We start from the raw sequence: 18,263 nt of genomic DNA, 5'->3' as shown, positions 1-18,263 counted from the left end.
TCCACCTATAGCTGGTGTGTGTGGTGAGAGCTCTGTCTCCACCTATAGCTGGTGTGTGGTGAGAGCACTGTCTCCACCTATAGCTGGTGTGTGGTGAGAGCTCTGTCTCCACCTATAGCTGGTGTGTGATGAGAGCACTGTCTCCACCTATAGCTGGTGTGTGGTGAGAGCTCTGTCTCCACCTATAGCTGGTGTGTGGTGAGAGCTCTGTCTCCACCTATAGCTGGTGTGTGGTGAGCGCTCTGTCTCCACCTATATCTGGTGTGTGGTGAGCGCTCTGTCTCCACCTATAGCTGGTGTGTGGTGAGAGCACTGTCTCCACCTATAGCTGGTGTGTGGTGAGAGCTCTGTCTCCACCTATAGCTGGTGTGTGGTGAGAGCTCTGTCTCCACCTATAGCTGGTGTGTGGTGAGAGCTCTGTCTCCACCTATAGCTGGTGTGTGCTGAGAGCTCTGTCTCCACCTATAGCTGGTGTGTGGTGAGCGCTCTGTCTCCACCTATAGCTGGTGTGTGGTGAGAGCACTGTCTCCACCTATAGCTGGTAACTTTTATAAAAACGCCACTGGGTTTTTCCTCCTGGACATCAGATTTCCTTGTGTTGAACACAGTGCACAAACATCCTTATGAAATCTTCTTCCAACTTTATAAAGGAAGGGAAATTAACCTGCAAAAAAATACAAAAATAACACAGTATTACATTGCTCCAAGTATGTTCACAGTACAACAGGGAATCAGACAAATAAAATTACTTTGAGCAAGAGTACTAGATTCACCAGAATGACACATAATATTTTGAATAGCAGGAACTAGACTTAGACAGCAGCACAAGTATGAATACACAGACTTACCAGAGAACTAGACACGAGTAAAACAATCAAGAAATGGTTTCTGAGGAGAAATATAACAACATAAAGACATGAATGAATGAATTAACTTGAACCAGAGTAATAACAGCTAACTCACCCTCTTTGTTGCCCGTTCACTTTTGTTCTGTTGTACATTTTACAGCTTACAACATGTTTGGCTGTTTTTTAATGAAACCGAAACCATCTTGACCAGCAGGTGTTGCTTTCGGACAGCAACTGGACTTCAATCTACAGCTCAATAGAGACAGCAGAACGCATTGTTATTTTTGAACTGGGAAACATGCAGTCAACAGGTGGTATATTTCTTTTAAACTTCAAACAAACAAAGTCAATTTACAGGCAGAACTGCAACAATAGGGTACATACATAAACATAGAAAACACACAGCCAGGCTAAACATTATTAAAGGACTCACAAACAGAAACAGTTTAATTGCTTTCTTATTATGTGAATGAAAAATAGTCTTGATATAGGCCTATATATAGCCTATATATAAACTTTCTCACTATATATGAAATTTGGGGGGAAAAAATGTATTAATAATATTGTATTATTTCCTTTTATTTGAGGGGATATTAGTAAAACCAAATATAACATTTTCTAAGCACAAAGAAAAGGTGGTGGAGTCAATGTTATCAATTACAAATAGTCAAATCTTTCCAAAATTTCCTAACATGAGCGCAATGGCAAAATGAATGAAACAAGGTTTCAGCCCATGTATTGCAAAAAGAACAGTTCAAATCAATATCCTTTTAAAATGTAACAAGAAATGTATTTACTGGGTAGTCTCTGTGTGAGATGTTAAAACTTATTTCCTTAACTTTATTTACCAATAAATATTTGTTTGGTAATTTGTTTGTCCAATAAACAACGCAGTTTGGCCTGGTAACAATGTCTTTTTGAGCGAATAGTTTTATTAACATTTAAAAATCCGGGACAATCAGCAGGTGGTGTAGTTTACAGCAGTGTTGACCAGACATGATAAATAATATGTATTTATTTTTACTTTATTTTTTATTGAGAAATAGACACATTTACATACAAAATAGGCATTGTACAAACAATATTAACCGTTTTTAAAATGTATTTATTATGTCCATGGTGTTGACAGCTCTACGTCTTTCAAAATGCGACAACCACGTGATCTGACGTCATACATGTGCGCAAAGCAAGCAGCTCAGCCATCTTGTATTTTTATTTTATTAATAAACAGCTTTTTAAACCGCGATCGATTGGTCCGCTTGAAGGTGTGATATGATCGTTATAGACTGTAGTGTGTATCGAGAGAACGGGCAGAGATTTGACTGCGGTACATCCACACCAACTGTTTGTGGCAGGTCAGTAGTATGTCTTTGTGTATTAAACTGGTTATTACCTTATCAAAATCACCATGGTAACCATAGTTTACACTGAAATGCCATAGTTATTGTTCCTACTGTAAAATAAATGTATTGATTTTAAATTAACTGTAAGAAGCTTTCACAATCTTTAATTAAATTACAATTGGATAGTCTTTGGTGTTTGCTATTAATTCTATTTTATATGTATATATTTTAGGCTCTGGAAGTAAATAGTCATGACAGGTGAGTGTAATGCATTTAATAAAAACTTCTATAATAAGATGATGGTTCACAAGATTGACTGTAATTATATTCAGATTCAAAACATGTATTATGAAGCTCTTATGTTTGTATTTACAAGCAAAGGATGAGTATGCAATGTATATGAAGTATATGTGTGTATATAGACTTCAAATGAGTTTGTTAATTTTGTAGTCCTAAAACTGAAGAAAATTTTCCATTGGCTCTCTCAAGAATGTCCTAATCTGGTTAACATTACTTTAGTAAACCGCAGTCTTGCCTCAAACGTGAGTTTTAAAGCTACTGCACTGTTTTAAAAAGATAAGTTAATTTGGATGGTAAGGAAACGTCAGCAAAAAGAAATATACATATTATTAATGCAACACAGTTTCTTTTTTATCTTAAGCAACTTGTGGGAAACTTGATCCATATGCAGTTCTTAAAAGCTTGCATTTCATGTTGTTTTTGTCACTCTTTTTGTTCACAGAGAGAATCTTTGTGTTTGTTGATGAAGAGGAGCTTTTCAGTGTGATGAAGGACCTCGACTGTCTCTACTGCAGGAATCCAGTTACTGCATCTAAACATCACCTCAAAAAAAGACATCTCAGATTTGCTATATACTATAAAGATTCTGGCATTGGTAATTGAGCATTTCCTCAGTAGGTGTGTTGCGCAGAGATGACGTTCTGCAGCTCTAACGCTGTCTGTTGTGTGTGACAGGGAAGTTCTCCATCCCCTGTTACTGTGCTGATGGAGGCCATGGCCGGAGCCACTGGCATTGCCCAATGTGCATGAAAATACTGCAAAGGACAAAGGATTACAAAATCCATATTACCAACCATGGTTTGTGCCTATTTAAATACATTTCGTATTGAATTATGTTATGAGAGTGGAATTACTGCCATTTTACTCCATATATTGTATGATTGAAAATCAAAACAAATGTTTCTATTTTGTTTTCATAAGTTTGGATCTGCTTGTTTATCATTATTGGTGTTGTCCCTATTATAGAATAAAAGCAAACTGTTTAAGATTTAAGTTTATCAGCTACACTGGCCATCTCTGTCTAGATTCCAGCTCTGTTCACTGTTGCTATCATTGCATTCTGGGATGTGTTTAAACATTATTGAATTGAGTTCAAATGGATATTTTTCCTTCAATATACAGTCAAACCAACATATATTCAGACATTTCTCACATTATCACAGTTTATTCGCTATAGTTTAGACAATTGTAATAAAATATGACAAGAACTCGGTTGATATTTGACTGGTTTTGTCCGTCCTTCTGTTAGACTGTCTCACACATGAATTATGTTGAATATCTGTCAGCTGTTAAATTTAACTACACCATTAGATAATACCAGTTTAGCTCAACCGATTACCAAGCAATGCTTCATTTTGTTCAGTCTGTGTGTAAAAAGGTCGCATTAGCAATGAAAGAAAAACTCGGTCAAGTCAAAGTGTCTGAATAATTTTTGGTCCCAAATTTGTATACATTTTACTGGTAGTCACTGTATGAAGAATTTTTGGGTATAATATGTCACAGTTTACTTTATTTTGCTCTCCTCACTTACATAAATGAACTATAGTGTCCTGCGCCCACATGTAAAAAGACAAAAAAAATTATACCTGGAGTCTGAATAATTTTTGGTTTGACTGTGTATAACTATAACTCCCTTGATTGTGACTGAGCTTTGTTTTTGTCATTTCTTTGTTCTGAGTAATAAGTGTGCAGTTATTAACATCCTTCAATTCTGATCTGTTTCATGCAATTGCAGGTGTTGAGATGACAGACAAATCCACAGGTGAGAAATGACATTTAATCATTTTCAGTTACGTTTATCCATTGATTGGATTAATGGCTGTTTCCAAAACCACAGCAACTGCTACTGTCGTTCAGTAGTGACTAAAAGTCGGCATAGAGAGCCTAAGTCCCGCCCCTCCGCTTCCGGCTCATGGGACCTTATTTCGGAAAAAATATGTATGGAAGTCAATGGCGAGAGATAACTTATCTTTTTATTCCGTCTGAACTGTGCCCTGAACTACACATATGATGTTTGTCAATTTAAAAGGTAATTATGAAAGTCAAGAAAGTCGCAGTTTGTCATAGAACAGAAGAGTAACGTTTAGTTTTATGTGAAAATTGCTCAATGAACTACATCTCTCGTCTCGCACTATGTACGTCACAAGATCCGTTGCTCGTATGTGTGTATTCTGGCTCAAAACACTCAGGCATGACGGCGTAACGTTACGATTATAATGTAAGACTATAGAAAACATGACAGACGTTAGCTTCAGTAAAGTTAGCTTCATTCATTGAGAGAAAAGGTATGACGTCGCACGTGCGCCTTCTGGGTTTGTAGTCTTTGTAATTACGTATTTTCACAGTCTTATACCTCAGCAGTTTTACATCAAGCTGCGACTTTCTTGACTTTAAAATGTATCTTTTAAATTGACAAACATCATATGTGTAAATCAGGGCACAATTCAAACGAGATCAAAATATTTGTTGTCTCTCGCCATTGACTCCCATACAATATTTTTCCGAAATAAGGTCCCATGGTGGTCGACCGGAAGGGGAGGGACTTAGGCTCTCTATTGAGCGGAAGTCTTTTCTTCTTAATTGACCCTTCGCAGGGAGTTTGATTGACAGGCGATCTGACCAATCATAATCCGCCGAATCCGCCATTTTTGTCCGACAAATCGGTCAGGAGAGTTAGTAGATTAACGTTGGAGGATTTGAACTGAATGATTTGAAAACGGTGTGTACTGACGTCTTTCCACGATTAAAACAACATTCCTTCTGATGTTCATTCATGTTTATTTGATGCTATAAATGAACTAGAAGGAAGAGATGATGAGATGAGCAGCTTTAACTGAGGCGCATTTTCTCGACACATTAAAGAGCCACAAAACGGTATTTATTGTTTAAATTCTGTTAAAAATGTACCAAATTTGTAATAGTTTAGACTTTGTTTCATATAAAAAGTAACCCGAAAGTACCCTGGCCTGCCCTGTCTGTCGGCGCGTTGTCCGTGTCCTCTCTCCTCCGCGATGTGTTTTTCACTGCGTGAGAACATGTGTGTCGGGAGCGCGCTGTGGCTTGTCGGACATAGCAACAGTAACTAAAGGGGGCGGGTCTTTGCGAACGGTCAATTGTGCCGTATATCCGTTTGAAACGGCTTCTGGAAGAATAACAAATGTGGGCGGGGCTTGATTTTGTCCGTGGGGAATTGTTTGGACTGTTGTGGTTTGCTATTGGCTGATCTGATGTGAGTGACAGGTTGCCCCGCCCTCGTCATCAGAGAAGAGAAGAGATGCAAGAGGAAGGGGAAGTTATTTAGATTAGAGATTACAAGTCACATTAATTTTTCCCACACAGATTCAGGTTTAATAGATTCATGCAAATTCAGTGTGTTGAGCAACAGAAAGCTGCTGTCACAGAAAGTGACTTCTTGTGCTTCATACATTGCCACAATGGACCTTTTATTGCCTGTGACATTTGGCTAATGTGAATGACCGCAGCTTACACAGTGTCCACCACACCGGACGTGAACGGTGCGATCTGACAAAAGACAACTGAACCCATTATAATCAGTGATGCTGTGCGGCAAGACAAATCCCCAACAGTAAACTAATGATCCGCTCTATTTCTGATGAACTTCAAGTGCTCAAGCAGCTTCTGAACAAATGGATTAGCAACGGCTTCCTTGTGGCGTCCAGTAGAGACTCGAGCTGTTGCTGCGCGGTCGCTTCCGCTGGGAGACACGTGGTTAAATAGCCTGGTTAAAACCAGACCATTCTCAGTAGTAACTGAGTTATGATCTGGCAAAGCTCCATAGACAAATCATTTCCAAAGGGGCGTCACCAACGGACGTCGCTCAAATGCCTCTGGGCGCAATTGGATAGACCTAAAACCAATCAGAGCGATCGTCATCGTGTAAAGCCATATGCTGCGTCCCAATTCGCTTAAGTTACACTACTCCATAAAAGTATACTCTTTTTGTGAAGAAAAGGTATTTAGTTTTGAATGTGTAGCAAAAAAGTAGGCAAGCTTTGGGACATACTACTTCGTCATCTTTATCGGACGGATCTGTCGCGTGCATCCTGTCACTTAAACTGCCCTGTCAATCATCTTGTCACAGTTAAAATCCTCTATTAAATCTAATTTAATTTCCTACCGTTTCGGAGAGAAACGTAGTAGCACGTTCATCTGCCAGTGGGTCTTTCATGGAGACTGTCCTCATGTGTTTGCAGTTTGAATATAATAATGCATTTAAAAGTTGAACCGACGTCGCTCAAACCAATCAGAGCGATCGTCATTGTGTAAAGCCCGCCTCAACGTTTCTGATTGGTGCCGCGATTTCTAGGCCATGGAAATGGGCTTGAATGAGCTCTTTGCCAGACTACTTCTCGAGCAAATCTGAATTTGCCGGAAGTTGTCTGGGTTTTCCCAGGCTAGTGGTTAAAGGCACACTATGTAAGATTTTTGGATCAAAATATCCAAAAACCACTACAACAGTGTTATATATTTTGTTTATTTGTGTACTTATATTATCCCAAATGTTTCCAAGAATGTTTAAATGTTTAAAAACAAGAAAACGAATTATTGTTATAAACTCAACACAGTTAAGGGCCCTTCACACCGGGACGAATATCAGCACGCGTTATTCGCCAGCGTTTTTCAACGCGTTTTTTGTGTTCACACCCAAGCGATTTTCGCTGACGATGAGCCGAGTAAACATGCAAATTCATTCCCTGACATTAGATGGCGCTTAATGTAAAACAGAAACCACTCCATAACAGTTCTCTTTTATCAAGATTTGTGTAGTCGCTGTCGCGTTTGTCATATAGTTCTTTATGTTGCGAGACCAGCAGCTCTACATTCATCTTGCCTTGCTTCTTCCTCGTCTTATTTCTTCCCGGCAGTGTAGACGCTACTTGGTGTATATCTTCTTCGCCATTACGTATGTGTGCTCAGCAAGACCGTTTTGTGTTTGAGCGCCCCCAAGTTGTGTTTTACTGTAACTTCAGAAGCTCCAGACACGTGAACAAAAGCGTCAATCTCATTGGTCGGATAGTTTTTGACGCGGCACGTCAAACCAAAAAAACGAACCCGAGGCGTTTATTTAAAAAATGACGCTTTTACGCGTGGCGTTTTTCGCGCCGGTGTGCACACTCACATTGGCGCCCTTTGTTTAGTCACGAGGCGTTAAACGTCGGCGAATATCGCACGCGAAATTCGTCCCGGTGTGAACAGGCCTTTAGTCTTATTGTTTAAATCTCGTTTCCTGGATTTACTGCGAGTGCCATATTTACCAGACCGGCGTCTGCACATCATAAAAGCTCCACTGCTCTCGGCCTCGTTTGCTCCAGGAGCTTCGTAACGTTAAATAAATCTTGAATACATTACCGTTATCCTTGAATATGATTTATTTTTATCGTACTCTCCACCGGCTTTAGAGGTGAAGAAATCAACTCCCATGATCCCGCCAAATCAAGGCGTCGTCAAGCCTCGCCTTTGTTTTGAATAAACGACCTCTAGTGGCGAAAAGTTACACCGTGTGCCTTTAATGAGACTGATTTCAGACCAGCTTTCAAGGCATCGTAATGATCTAGAGCAGATTCTTTGTAGAGATATCCAAGTGAATATTTAATCACTGCAAAGCTTATTTCCGAATAGGTTGGGGAGGAAAACAGAAATTGACAGACCAGACGGAGGCATCGAGGTGAAGACGATGTTTTATTTAGACATGTCTTGATCCTCCCTCATCATACTGCCTGATCATCGAGCATTACTCTGCTTTCAGACACAGACATTCCCAAATTGCAATTCATCTAAGCCCGTGGTGTCCAAACTCAGTCCTGGAGAGATTAGCTCCAGCTCGCCTCAACACACCTGCCTGAAGTCTCTAGTGAGCCTAGTAAGACCTTGATTGGCTGCTTCATTGGGGTTGGAGCTCAACTTTGCAGGACAGTGGGGCTGAATCCGAAATCGCCCCCTAAACCCTCATTCACTATTCCCTAAGTTAGTCCACTAATACTGTTCACTTGAAGGAGTGGATGAAAACGAGTGAGCAAATTCGGACAGCCGTTGAGCGTACATCGGTTGTACACTCGTTATTGCAGTGCATTGTGGGATTGAAGGAGTTCACTCAGTAATGTCCACTATGGTTTTGGACACCACTACAAATGGCTGTCCACTCAAATAACACCCTATTTGAGGGTATGGGGGCGATTTCGGATTCAGCCTGAGTCTCGTTCACTAAGAGTAGGGACGCACTGATCTGTGCATGAAATGTGCATACGAATCATTGATCAGGGTGATCATTATCATTTAAAGAGACATGCACCGAAACGGGTCGCTGTGAACAGAGCTGTTTTTGAGGAGGTAACAAGGGTGTTGTTTTACACAACCATTGAGGAACTTTAACCAGAGTATGTTACAAACATTACATGAAGACCCTAAAGAATCACACCAACTTGTGGAAAATGGGCATCCAATGACCCCTTTAAGAACAAATTCACGTGTGTACGAACTAGGGGTGCAACGGTACAGATAGCCCACGGTACGGTCCGTACCTCGGTTTTTGGGCCACGGTCTCGGTTCAGTTTCGGTACATGTTTTGTGCAGAAAGAGACTGCTATTTCATCCCAAAAATATGTTTTATTTTTCTTATGAGCATAAACAGAATGTCACAGTAGGAAGAACATCAATGTATGGAATAAATTAACACTCTAGTCTGTACTGAACAACACTAAGTAATACAACCTCTTCAACTATCACTTATATGAAATACAAAATGTAAACAAACACACTTCAAAATATTCAAGTGGATCCCAATTCCAAACCTTGATAACTGGTATATGAAGTGATCAATGTGAAAGAAAAAGTGCACTTTTACCTTTAACAAAGATCAATGTGAAAGAAAAAGTGCACTTTTACCTTTAACAAACATAAATTAGCTTGTGCTTTGAATAAAAAAAAAGCAGAGCAAAATAATATAATAAAAAAATACTGCATTTAGGATACAAAGTGCAATGTTATTTACTCATCCACTATTGAGAGATTCTTGTGCAAAAAGATGAGTCTATCAACACTGTCTGGTGCAAGGCGAGACCGGTTGGCACTAACGATGTCCCCAGCAGTGGAGAAAATTCTCAACTTTTCAGAATGCCGCAAGCGCACCGTAGGTCACGTGACAAGAACCAACCAGAGCGCAGCTGATGGTTGCTTTAGCAACGACAGACGCCTCCGGAGCGCAACCGCCCTAGCGCTTTGGAAAAAGGAGAACGCGGCGCACCTAGCGTTTTCTACTAAAAGGATCAGCGCGAACTCAATGGCAAAACCGAAGTCCCGCGGGACACGAGGGTAGATTGTCCCGTGCAGGGCTGACCGAACGGTCCGGGATTTTACCGTGTACCGTTGCATCCCTAGTACGAACGTATTGTGAATTAGAGAAGTTCTCCTGTGCGTACAAATACGAAATAATCCAAGCAATTATTAGTGAATAAGACCCATTGTCCCTCCAGAAGCAGGGTTGGACAAACACCCCTGGTCTAACCCATTTTCCCCTTTTCCAGTTGAGCTACAACCCACAACAGTCCTGTTGGAGACCCTGCAAACAGACACTGACGACGGGACAACAGGGAACAAGTCATCGTGCCAGAAGTGTGGAGTCCACTTCACCACCACGTCGAACCTGAGGCGGCACGAGAGGCTCCAGCACTGCCAGGACCAGCAGCCCATGTTATGCATAGATGCCAAAAACGCCATCTATGTCACACCCAAGGACCCGCATGGGCCACGAGTGCCCGTTCACGTCCGAAAGTCCTTCTCCTTACAGATTCTGCTCTGTGAGCTGGAGGAATGCTGGGATTTCATGAAAGCGCAGGCGCAGAGAGGAAACCCAGGGCGAGAGTGCCGTCACCTGATGAGAACGAGCCACGCTCGACCCTACACCCCCCCTCCTCCGCTGTGTGTGCGCTCTCTGGAGGACATGACCCGCAGACACCTGCTGTCCAGCCCACACACACAGCAGTGCCAGGAGATACTCACCAGGGCGGATTTGGACGGGGTGGATTGTGTGTACCCTGTTTTTTGGGGGGAGCACGAGCTCTCCGAGAGATGCGTGTACTTCTCCGTGTACACCGGCTTTAAGGACAAATGGTGTCAGTTTGGGAGGACACGTGTCTCGTTCGACACCAGGTCCGGCAGCTGGAAGTGTCTATGTGAATTCAGGAGAAGCCGCTGCGTACACAAGTGTTTGTCCATGTGGTGGCTGTTCCAGGAGCGTCCCGAGCTGTTGGGAAATGCCCTGGATATGAGCGCTGATGGTGTGGAGGTGCTGGTGGAGGAGGACGGGGTTAAACTGTGTCCAGAGGAGGGGGAGGACATCTGCTAGTGTCTGCTCTGTGTCTTCAGCCAATAAAAGCACTGGCCATACCCTCGTATTTTGTTATGGTTGGTTCGTAAAAACTCTTGTACTGTGCTATGTTTATGATGTTGCTACACTCATTTTCTTAAAGGGATACTTCACCCAAAAATGAAAATTAGCCCATGATTTACTCACCCTGAAGCCATGCTAGGTGTATATGACTATATGATGGCTTGTATCTTCCAAGCTTTATAATGGGAGTGAATGGGTTTTTGTTTTTGGAAGTCCATCAAAGTGCATCTATCCATCTTAAAAGTGCATCTATCCATCATAAAAGTACATCTATCCATCTTAAAAGTGCATCTATCCATCATAAAAGTGCATCTATCCATCATAAAAGTGCATCTATCCATCATAAAAGTGCATCTATCCATCATAAAAGTGCATCTATCCATCTTAAAAGTGCATCTATCCATCATAAAAGTGCATCTATCCATCATAAAAGTGCATCTATCCATCTTAAAAGTGCATCTATCCATCATAAAAGTACATCTATCCATCTTAAAAGTGCATCTATCCATCATAAAAGTGCATCTATCCATCATAAAAGTGCATCTATCCATCATAAAAGTGCATCTATCCATTATAAAAGTGCATCTATCCATCATAAAAGTGCATCTATCCATCATAAAAGTGCATCTATCCATCTTAAAAGTGCATCTATCCATCATAAAAGTACATCTATCCATCTTAAAAGTGCATCTATCCATCATAAAAGTGCATCTATCCATCATAAAAGTGCATCTATCCATCATAAAAGTGCATCTATCCATTATAAAAGTGCATCTATCCATCATAAAAGTGCATCTATCCATCATAAAAGTGCATCTATCCATCTTAAAAGTGCATCTATCCATCATAAAAGTACATCTATCCATCTTAAAAGTGCATCTATCCATCATAAAAGTGCATCTATCCATCATAAAAGTGCATCTATCCATCATAAAAGTGCATCTATCCATTATAAAAGTGCATCTATCCATCATAAAAGTGCATCTATCCATCATAAAAGTGCATCTATCCATTATAAAAGTGCATCTATCCATCATAAAAGTGCATCTATCCATCATAAAAGTGCATCTATCCATCATAAAAGTACACAAGTCGACTCACGCCACAAGAGTAAAGGTCCTTGCAAGGTCCGACGTTTTCGCATGCGTTTTTTCGTATTCGTGATCCGGTGGCTCTGAATTGTGAAAACACCATTCAAGATAATTGCTACGGATGCGAAAAACGCAGAAAAAGAGAGTGTGTAAGCGTGATTGACATAACATGAGGTCTTTTTAACGCGCCAAAAATTCGGATGCGAATTTCGGCCTCAGTGTGCAAGGACCTTAACACTTGAACTTGACGCACAGCGTAATGACGAGCGCGGTTGCCCAGCCCTGTGTGTTTGAACAGTGAGAGGCGTCAAAGCTTACGCTACTCCTACATCTACGTCATATATCGTCATCAAGTGTTACTCTTGTGGCGTGAGTCGACTTGCGTACGGCCGTCTGCCGGAAGATAGTTATTTTAGTCGATAAAGTTTTAAATATGGATATTTTTCTTACACAAACGCATCGCTTCACTTCAGAAGGCCTTTATTAACCCCCGCAGAGCTGTTTCGAGCACTTTTATCATGGATGGATAGATGTGCTCTGATGGACTTAAAAATATATACCCATTCACTGCAATTATAAAGCTTGTAAGAGCCAGAACATTTTTTAATATAACTGATTGTGTTCATCTGAAAGAAGAAAGTCATTTACCCCTTAGGATGGCTTCAGCGTGAGTAAATCATGGGCTAGTTTTCATTTTTTGGTGAACTATCCCTTTAATATATGTTATATTTGTGGTTAAAGGTTTTTATGAGATTTAAAACCCTAATGACATTTAAATCTGATTACACACAATTTGTGTGAGCGAAATGTGTGGTCATACTTTCAAGGCCAAGTCCAATAACAATATCAGTAAACTTCAAATCAAAAGCACTGGCCATATACCCTTTATATTGGCTAATGTCCTGTGCTGTTTATGATGTTGCTACACTCGTTTTCTTACACTACCAGTCAGACGTTTTAGATCAGTAAGATGTTTAATGTTTTAAAAGAAGTCTCTTCTGCTCACCAAGGCTGCATTTATTTGATTAAACATACAAAAACAAAAAACAAAACTGTTCTATTTTAATATATTTTAAACTGTAATTTATTCCTGTGATCAAAGCTGAATTTTCAGCATCATTACTCCAGTCTTCAGTGTCACATGATCCTTCAGAAATCATTGATTCGATGCTCAAAAAACATTCATTATTATCAATATTGAAAATCGTTGTGCAATTTTAAAAACATTAAAAAATCGTACCGATCCAAAACTTTTGACTGATAGTGTGTGTTATATTTGTGGTGAAAAAAGTTTTTATGAGATTTACTCAGATCAAACCCTAATGACATTTAAATCTGATTACACACAATTTGTGTGAGTGAAATGTGTGGTCATACTTTCAAGGCCAAGTCCAATAACAATATCAGTAAACTTCAAATCAAGGCCTTATAAATCCTGAGCATTATGTGACATAATCTCATGGGACAGATCTAACGAGCGATTTATACAAAGCAAAGATGCACTGAACTTTGGTGAGTTTATAAATGCCCTGGTTATGTTTGGTCAGGTTTTACACTACTATATGTAAATGATGTTCAGTATTAAGATTTTACTTTGCATGTTTATCTATATTTGGACAGCAAAGTCTATAATAAAGACATTGAAGGAGTACAGGCTCAGTGGATACTCAAGTTTCTGCAGTATATTCTTCTGGTTCAAGGTAAGTTCAAAAGCAGGATCAGGATGGAGAACGGATCACGAATTAACTTCCACTAAGAGGACAAGTTGTGTGGATTTAACTTTGTTTCTCATTCACGTGATGTCTGAAGATATTGTATATCTACCATTATATGGTAATTCAGTGACAGTGAAGGTTATTTACTTTTATGTATATTTAAATATATTTCAGGAATTTACTCAATTGGTGCAAAGTCTGTCTTTTGTAATGTTATTAATTGCATACAGTCGAACCAAAAATGTGTCATCAGATCCAGATAAAATAAATAAATAAAAAAAAATATTATTTTTTTTACACTAGTGGTCGCAGGACACTATAGTTCATTTATGTAAGCGAGGAGAGCAAAATAAAGTAAACTGTGACATATTATACCCAAATATTCTTCATAAAGTGATTACCAGTGAACTGTATACAAATTTGGGACCAAAAATTATTCAGACACTTTGACTTGACAATGTTTTGCTAAAGTGTTTTTTCTTTAATGGCTAATTCGACCTTTTTACACACAGACTGAACAAAATGAAGAATTAGTTGGTAATAAATTGCTATTAGTTGGACCTAAATTGCTATTATCTAATTAGTTAAATTTAATAGCTGACAGATATTCAACATAATTCATCTGTGAGACAGTCAAACAGAAGGACGGACAAAACCAGTGAAATATCAACTGATCTTGTCATATTTTATTACCATTTTCAAAACTATAGAGAATAAACTGTGATAATGTGAGAAATGTTGAAGGCGCCTGAATATATTTTGGTTTGACTGTGTAAAGCAAACGGTTTTTGTTTTGATTTTAACCAATCCTTTACAAAAAGATAAAATGTTTTAAGATTAGTTTTAATGTAATAAGTATGTAAAATGTAATAAGATGTTTTTAGATTAGTGTTGAGCAGAATCAGCACTAGAGATGTGTCACACACACACACACACACACACACACACACACACACACTGCACACTATCGCGTGTGAAATGGTGTAGAATGCAACACTTTCAAACATCAGAGGATTGTGCGCTTATGATGCGCGCATGCGCAGATCATATTCCTCCCGAGCGAGACCAGCACTGGTGAGAATAAATTCATTATCTTATTGCCTTCACATTACGCACAATTCATGTCATGCTATTAAGACACGATCGAACTATAAAAATGTTGCTTGGCATACATATATGGACACTTATAATGACGCGCGTTTTATCGCATTTTCCTTAATAAAATGATTACTAAATAACCCCTTATAATTAGCAATTAAGCTGAGGTTGCCATGAAATGAAAACACTATTTCAACAGTGCGCATCTGTCTTTTCCTCCTAAACGCACGGGGATCGGATGCTCCTCATAAAGCAGTGTTTCAGTCGAGATCGGGATGGAGTAGTGAATGGTTCAGTGGTTCTCCTACTTTAGTTCACTGACCACAGCGCCATTTTACACTGCTGGAGTCAAGACTATTTTGGGAGCTGAGAGGATGCGCTGGAAATTGTGCTTTTTGAATGGGAATTGATTATTCCATCACATCCCTACCACTATATCTTTATGGTTTGAGCATCATCACCACCAGTTTATGCATTATGCCTAATCATGCCCTTCATCATCATCACCATCGGTTTATTTGTTGAGCATTAACACCATCACTTATGCTTCATCATCATCATCACCACCACAATTATGGATTATGCATGATCAACACTGTCAGATTATGGATTATGCATCTCTATCATAATAACCATCAGCTAATTGTCTTGTGCATCAATTTGGCAGAGCATCATCATCATTTGTGCTTCATCTTTGTTATCATGTTTCACTTTTGTGAAGAAATGACAGAAATATCCTTTTAAATGACTCATCGTATTCCTATTAACACTTCTGATAAACAGCAGCATTTTAACTGTCATAACTATTAATATCATTTGTAAAAAAAAATGAAAGACTAAGTAATTAATAACAGTAATTTAAATACGTTTCCCTTGGAAAAAGGAAAGTAATGGATTACTCTTAATTTTTCTGTAATTTAATTACTTCGTTTTAATTGAGTTACTTCTGTAAATACTGTAAAGACATATAATAATTCTATATAAAACAATAGTGGATTTAACATCAAAATTTAACATCTAATGTTAAAATGTATGTTTTTAATCTAACCTTCTCCCTTTTAATACTTTGGTCTGTTCAAGAATAATTTATGCTATTTTATATTATTTATTTGAAAGAATTAAAAGAGCCGTTTCATATACTTCAGATGAATATGGGATTTAGGATGTAATTAGTGAGTAATGCAATTTTAGAGACAGTAATCTAATTACACCGTTGAAGATAATTGATTGTTTTGTTTTTTTAGAGTAACTTACCGAACACTGCATACCCTACATGCATACCGTTGCTAAATAACTACATGATGTCCTTATTTCTCTCTGGTTAGTGGTACTGAGGAGAGTCTTGCTATGAGTGCCAAAGCAGAGCTGGACGTCCCGCCACACGACGCAGACGCTCCTCCTGAAAGCAGCGTCCCTCACGCTCACACCGACAGTTCCTCGCATCGCCTCAAACCCCACGATACTACCGCTATCATTTTTCCAGGTACTTAGATCATTAACATAATTGATTAATGACATTAAAGCTATCTAAAACTATTGTTTTGAATATGTTTTCTCTTTTAAAACATGTCCAAAGTAGAGGGTTTGAGCTTGAGAATTGATCAGCTGTTTATATTTTCTTGCAGTTTGATTGACAGAATTAAATCTTACTAAACTATTGTTTAGAACTCCAAATAAAAGAGTTAAACATTGTAGATGAAACTGGCAATGAGCATAAAATCTATTTTCAGGCCTACTTTTAGAGCAGTTTTCTTTTCCCCCATAGCTTCTGCTCATTCGTTGCCAAAAGTGGAGCTGCCTCAAAATGCAATCAGGGCGATTAAAGGCAGTGAACTGGAGGCCGCATCACTTCCTGCTCAGGTTGGAGGGACTATTGTCCATGTTCTGGGCTGGAAGGAGGGAGTCGCGATCCTCCCTGGGAGCAATCTGAAGGTGAGCAGGACATTGTTCTACTTGTTTTAAGACTCCGGAAAGCTGTCTTCAGTCAGTTTGAGGGTCATGTGCTCAAGGGTTTGAAGTGACGTGCTGATCAGCATCTTGGAGAATCTTCTGGTTTACCACAGTGTGTGAAGGCGTCTCATAACTGGTCTTGCAGGGCCTTTCTAGTAGCCTTAGTGTAATGCCAGTACACAAAATTTCATTAAGCTTGGAGAGAAATCCATCCATGTTGATCTTGACGGCAACAAGCTTTTGAGTTATTCATGTTCAAAAGCCAGCCCTGAAGTGCAAAGCAGCCACATATGAGCTTAATGGTAGAGGTGATGTTACAGTACCTGGGTGCTGGTCTCTATGTTTGTTACAGAACGAAGAGCTATTACAACATTTTCTCCACATGTGACAAAATCAATGATATTTATTTGAAATTAAGATATTTATTGCTGAAGATAATTGTGAAACAGCATCAAACTCTAGAGTGAACACTTACGGAGTACAGAACTTTTTAATTTCGAATAAAATGTAATAGATGTCTAAATACATGAATTAATTTAGCAGATGATTTTATGCAAAGCAACTTACAAATGAGGACTGCTGCAACATAAGCATTTCAGACTAAGAATGCATTAAAATGGAAGTTTTTTTCTAACAGATTTCAAATGATAAGTCAAATGCCCATGAAATTACCTCCTACATGATTCAAATCTGATACTAAAACAATAAATCAAATGTGAAAAATTATAGCTAATTATAGATTTCATTTACACACGTTTTAGGTGTTGAAGATGGTACTGGTTACATCCATGGCATTCTCATTGTTGTTGATATTTTTTTATTAAAGCAACTTGAATTCTTGTTAGCAGGTCCTCAACCCAAACACACACTCGACACTTCACCACAATGGACCCCCCCCCCCCCCCCCCAAAAAAAACATTGACATAACAGAAACTCTTTTAAATACCACAATAATAGTAAGTCTCCCTGTTTGCTCATCTTGCTAAACATGCAGAAAATAACACTTTATTTCAACATTTACTCTCCCTCTCCAGCCCTGTACAAAGCATGATGGGAAGTGGAAATCCGGTTTACTTAATTGGAACATGTTCTTTCAACATGAAAACACCAAGTTAAGTCAAAGAGTAACCGTTTTAAGTCAGTTTAACATAAAGCAATCATGTCTGAACAAGAAACCTGATACAGTGGTGTTAAATCAAAAGGAATTATTTAAATAAAGTGAAAAGCACCAACATTTGTTTATGATAACAAGGCACATGAATTTTGTTGACTTGACTGAAATGGATGGCATTATAAAAAGAGTGAGCTGAAGATGATGTTCTTCCTACCAGGCATGCAGAGGTGTGTTGTTACCATAACAGTGAGTCCATGTGCTTGGATAATAGGGCCCCGTGATTTTGAGTATATTGAGAAATGGGAGGGGGCCAAACACCGAACCCTGAGGCACCCCATAGGTTAGCCAAACTGATTTAGACACTGTTCGCCTCCAAGATACCCTGAAGGATCTGTCT

At 39.1% G+C, this 18,263-nt stretch overlaps 2 protein-coding genes across 5 annotated transcripts in view; both read left to right on the top strand.

The window, feature by feature from the left end:
- The first annotated feature begins 1,997 nt into the window (after nt 1–1,997).
- On the top strand, nt 1,998–11,513 carry LOC307145398 (uncharacterized protein). Of its 3 annotated transcripts, none has more exons than XM_079848495.1 (6): nt 1,998–2,203; nt 2,424–2,449; nt 2,934–3,086; nt 3,167–3,289; nt 4,227–4,253; nt 10,033–11,513. In XM_079848495.1, exons 2-6 carry the CDS (start codon nt 2,443–2,445, stop codon nt 10,851–10,853), a joined length of 1,131 nt encoding a protein of 376 aa, XP_079704621.1. In that variant the 5' UTR covers nt 1,998–2,203; nt 2,424–2,442; the 3' UTR covers nt 10,854–11,513. The 3 variants fall into 3 exon arrangements, with proteins under 3 accessions (XP_079704621.1, XP_079704623.1, XP_079704622.1); XM_079848496.1 differs by having other exon boundaries at nt 2,045–2,211; XM_079848497.1 differs by lacking the exon at nt 2,424–2,449 and having other exon boundaries at nt 2,017–2,203; nt 10,033–11,188.
- Nucleotides 11,514–14,721: 3,208 nt separating this feature from the next.
- l3mbtl1 (L3MBTL histone methyl-lysine binding protein 1) overlaps nt 14,722–18,263 on the top strand; it is a 38,935-nt gene continuing 35,393 nt past the window's right edge. The window contains exons 1-3 of one of the 2 annotated variants that reach the window (XM_079848461.1): nt 14,722–14,778; nt 16,128–16,285; nt 16,568–16,734. In XM_079848461.1, coding sequence (XP_079704587.1) covers nt 14,729–14,778; nt 16,128–16,285; nt 16,568–16,734 — 375 coding nt within the window. In that variant the 5' untranslated portion in view covers nt 14,722–14,728. Of the gene's footprint in view, nt 14,779–14,829; nt 15,248–16,127; nt 16,286–16,567; nt 16,735–18,263 lie in introns of those variants that run through there. The other variant, XM_079848462.1, reaches the window with a different exon arrangement.

The sequence above is a fragment of the Squalius cephalus genome, assembly GCF_949319135.1.
Source record: "Squalius cephalus genome assembly, chromosome: 18".
In the NCBI taxonomy this organism is placed as follows: Eukaryota; Metazoa; Chordata; class Actinopteri; order Cypriniformes; family Leuciscidae; genus Squalius; species Squalius cephalus.
This window is presented reverse-complemented; position numbering and strand designations above follow the sequence as displayed.